The sequence below is a fragment of the Carlito syrichta genome, unplaced genomic scaffold, assembly GCF_000164805.1.
Source record: "Carlito syrichta isolate Samal-C Ts95f unplaced genomic scaffold, Tarsius_syrichta-2.0.1 Scaffold133937, whole genome shotgun sequence".
NCBI classification, from domain to species: Eukaryota; Metazoa; Chordata; class Mammalia; order Primates; family Tarsiidae; genus Carlito; species Carlito syrichta.
The window spans coordinates 44,340-47,528 of record NW_007078033.1 but is presented as its reverse complement, the minus strand read 5'-3'; the positions used below and the strand labels follow the sequence as shown (position 1 = coordinate 47,528).

Genomic DNA, 3,189 nt, shown 5'->3' with positions numbered 1-3,189 from the left:
TGGGCCTCCTGCTCCCGGCCAGTGGCTCGGTTGTCAAAGGCGCAGACCCGCCCCTCGCACTCGGACACCAGCTCCCGCAGGGCCTGGTTGTCGGTGCAGCGCACGTAATCCTGCAGAGAGCTCTCGCCCAGGTCCTCCTTCCTGGTGAAGACGACGACCACTCGCTTCAGGATGCCCTCCCCGAACATGTCCCGCACGGCCTTCACAGCCTGCTGGTCCTGGGCAGTGTACCGGCCCAGCTGGGTCACCAGGAGCAGGGCGTGGGGCCCGGGGGCAGAGAGCAGGTAGCAGCGACCTCTCTCCTCGTACTCGGGGTCTGTCTGGGGGATTTCGGAGCGGAAAATGTCTGGGGTGTCTGTGATTTCCACGTGCCACTTAGCCCACTTCCGGCTGGCCGTGACGCAGGCTCTGGTCACGGGGGTGGCTCTGAGCCTGGAGACGAACTCTTGCTGTCCCAGGATGCTGTTTCCGGTGGCGCTCTTACCTGCGCCTGTTTTCCCCACCAGGATGAGCCGCAATGTGGACCCCGGGAGGGACAGGTTGTGGTCTGTTGAACCTGTCAGAGCAAATTATTTGTGAGTGTCCAAACCTTAAACCAAGGTATCCTGGGTAAATGTATCTCTGGAATGCCTTTTGAGCAAAGGAGAATAGTGCCTCCAACGTTTGCTTTTTAAGCCAAATCTTTACTGAGGTGGTCTGATTACAGATTTCAAGCTCCTGGGTGAGCCTTACCCATTAATTCCTTTCATGTTTGACTTTACTCCATGCTAGATACTTGGACACCTGGTGAGTATTTCCTTAGAGGATACCCCTTTATAATTTCAACTATTACCTCATCTGACATTAACTCTCTGGTGATCACACACATGCAAGCTGCGTAGGATATTCATTTCTTCTTGCCTTTCCATTGGTCTTTCCATACTTCACTACTGTGGTGGGCTCTTTAATATGTCTTCCAGAAACCACCCCCTGTTTCCTTCTTTTTTTTCTCTTTTAATTTTTTTTTAATTTTAAAGATGTGGGGTACAGTTCAGGGTTAGGTATACAAATGTTCATTATGCAAGTATCCTTGCTGATGAAGTGTGCCTCCCCATCTCCAGGCAGATTCCCAATACTGCCAATCCTGCCCCCCCCAACCCCCTGGCAATTTCTTGAGTGGGATCTATGGTCAGACACCCTGTATTTGAACCACTGCCTCTGCACCAGCTAACCGGGTAGCTGTGGAAGCTGCCTAATCTTTCTGAGCCTTAATTTCCCTCTTCTGTAAGATGAGAATAATAATATCAGTTGTTCCTCACAGAGTTCTTAATAGGGTTAGATGAGCTAATCCACATAAGTACCGAGTGGAGTGATTGCCCCCTGGTACGTGTTTGATGACTCTAAGTCATAGTTATTATGCCTTTGTTCAGAGATCAATTTTAACTTTTTTTTTTACAGTTGAGGCAAGAACAATCTTAATGGAAAGCCAAGTTATTTTCACGCATTGAAAATGTTAAGGGTTAGAACTAAATGAGAGGTTTTAAGTTGCTTTAATGTTGGTGTTTATTAGCTTGGAACCTGGGGAAAGTACTTAACTTTTTCTCCTGGCTCTGCTTTTTCTGTATAGACTCATTCTTCTAAGACTGTGAACTGTGTGGCCCCAATGGCCTTGTGTGACCCTAAAAGACAATGAGAAGGTTTCCAACACTCGTAATGAGAGTAATAGCTCTCCCTTAGTCATGATAGCACATTTCAGAAGATGGCAGCTGGAGACCGAACACATGAGTTTGTTTCTGTCACAGAGTCTAACCACCTCCCTGTTACCCATCCTGGTGCCATACATTATTTCCAAGTCAGCCATTTCACAGGATATGATGAAAGTCATTCTTTATCCAGGGTCGTTCACAGCTTTTCTCTGTAATTATTTCTGCCCTCTGTGATCCTCAGTTTCCTCATATTGAGAACAGGAATAATAACTATTCAACCTACCTTAAGAACTAAGAACTAAGTAAGATGTTGCATACAGAGCATACCATACACGGAATGACTCACAATGACCCCGATTTACAAGCTGCCCTATGGTGCCGGTCTCTTGACCAAGGAAGTCCCTTATTATTCAAAGAATGGGAGGTGGGCAGAGACATTTCTTTTGGAGTGGGATGAGAAACAAGTCATTGGGATTTGTTCTATCCCCCACTCCTTTCTTGTCCATTCAGAATGTCATCTCTCTTCCCACTAAATGCCTTTACTCTGCTCTGTTTGTCATCACTCTGCTCTTACATCACTCATGTAACTCTATCATGAAAGAAATGACCAGTGTGAATCCCCATTTCTCTTCCCTTCTGTGACTTGGGTCTTTATAAAGTCCAAGAACAGAAGAGAGAAGTGCTCTCTTTATTATTAGTAGTATTTCTCTATTTCTCATCTTCTGTCTGTGTCATCTCTTTCTCTCCTTCCCTCACTTCTTTCTCTTGAACCCTAATAGTGTTTTAACCCTTAATCATTGTTTTCCAGCACACTCTTTGGTGAATTATGTTTATTCGGTCTTGCATATCCTTGATTCTCTCCCTTTGGAAAAGATTATAGCCTCAATCATTATAATCATGAGGCCTGGAGCAGTCAAAGGGCTTCCTAATATTTCAGAGCAGGTCAGTGGCAGAGATGGTGCCAGGGCTTTTGCTGTGGTATCTCAGTGGTCACAATACCTTTATCTTTTGGAGGCTAACTAAAGACATTTTCTCTGAGAAGAAGCATCTCTGAGCCTTGGCTTTCTTCAACCTTGTACCCAATTCAGGCACAAACATAGAGGGGTCAGTGTACTGTTCAGACACGTGTTCTTACCATGAATGAGCTTTTCATCTCTTCCCATCTTCTCTTATTGTTGCATGCTTACCTGGAACAGTCACAGACATGGCTTATTTGTCCATTCATTTGCCACATAGGTGCTCAGGTGATCAAGCAAACTGGATCACAGTGTGTTTAATTATATTAAACAATGTTAGAATTTGGCATAATCCTTTTATTTAGGAGAGACTCAAGTTTGAGTAGAAGGACATCAGGAGGTGCAGGAAGGTATCCCAGCCTCACCAGCACAGAGATTATATTTAAACAAGCAAATAGACATTTGGCTTTCTGGGAGCAGAGGTAAAAGCTCTTGGGTCAGCGTGCAATATGCATTTGTGAATCAAGGAAACCTGAGATTTTCCAAGT

At 45.2% G+C, this 3,189-nt stretch overlaps 1 protein-coding gene across 1 annotated transcript; it reads right to left on the bottom strand.

Moving 5' to 3' along the window:
- Nucleotides 1-8: 8 nt before the first annotated feature.
- On the bottom strand, nt 9-2,891 carry LOC103250782 (GTPase IMAP family member 1; the record flags this gene model as incomplete). Its single annotated transcript, XM_008049372.2, has 2 exons — nt 2,873-2,891; nt 9-556 (listed from the first exon to the last, which is right to left on the bottom strand). Coding segments are annotated over exons 1-2 (567 nt in total), but the record flags the coding sequence as incomplete, so codon positions are not given.
- Between the last annotated feature and the right edge of the window lie 298 nt (nt 2,892-3,189).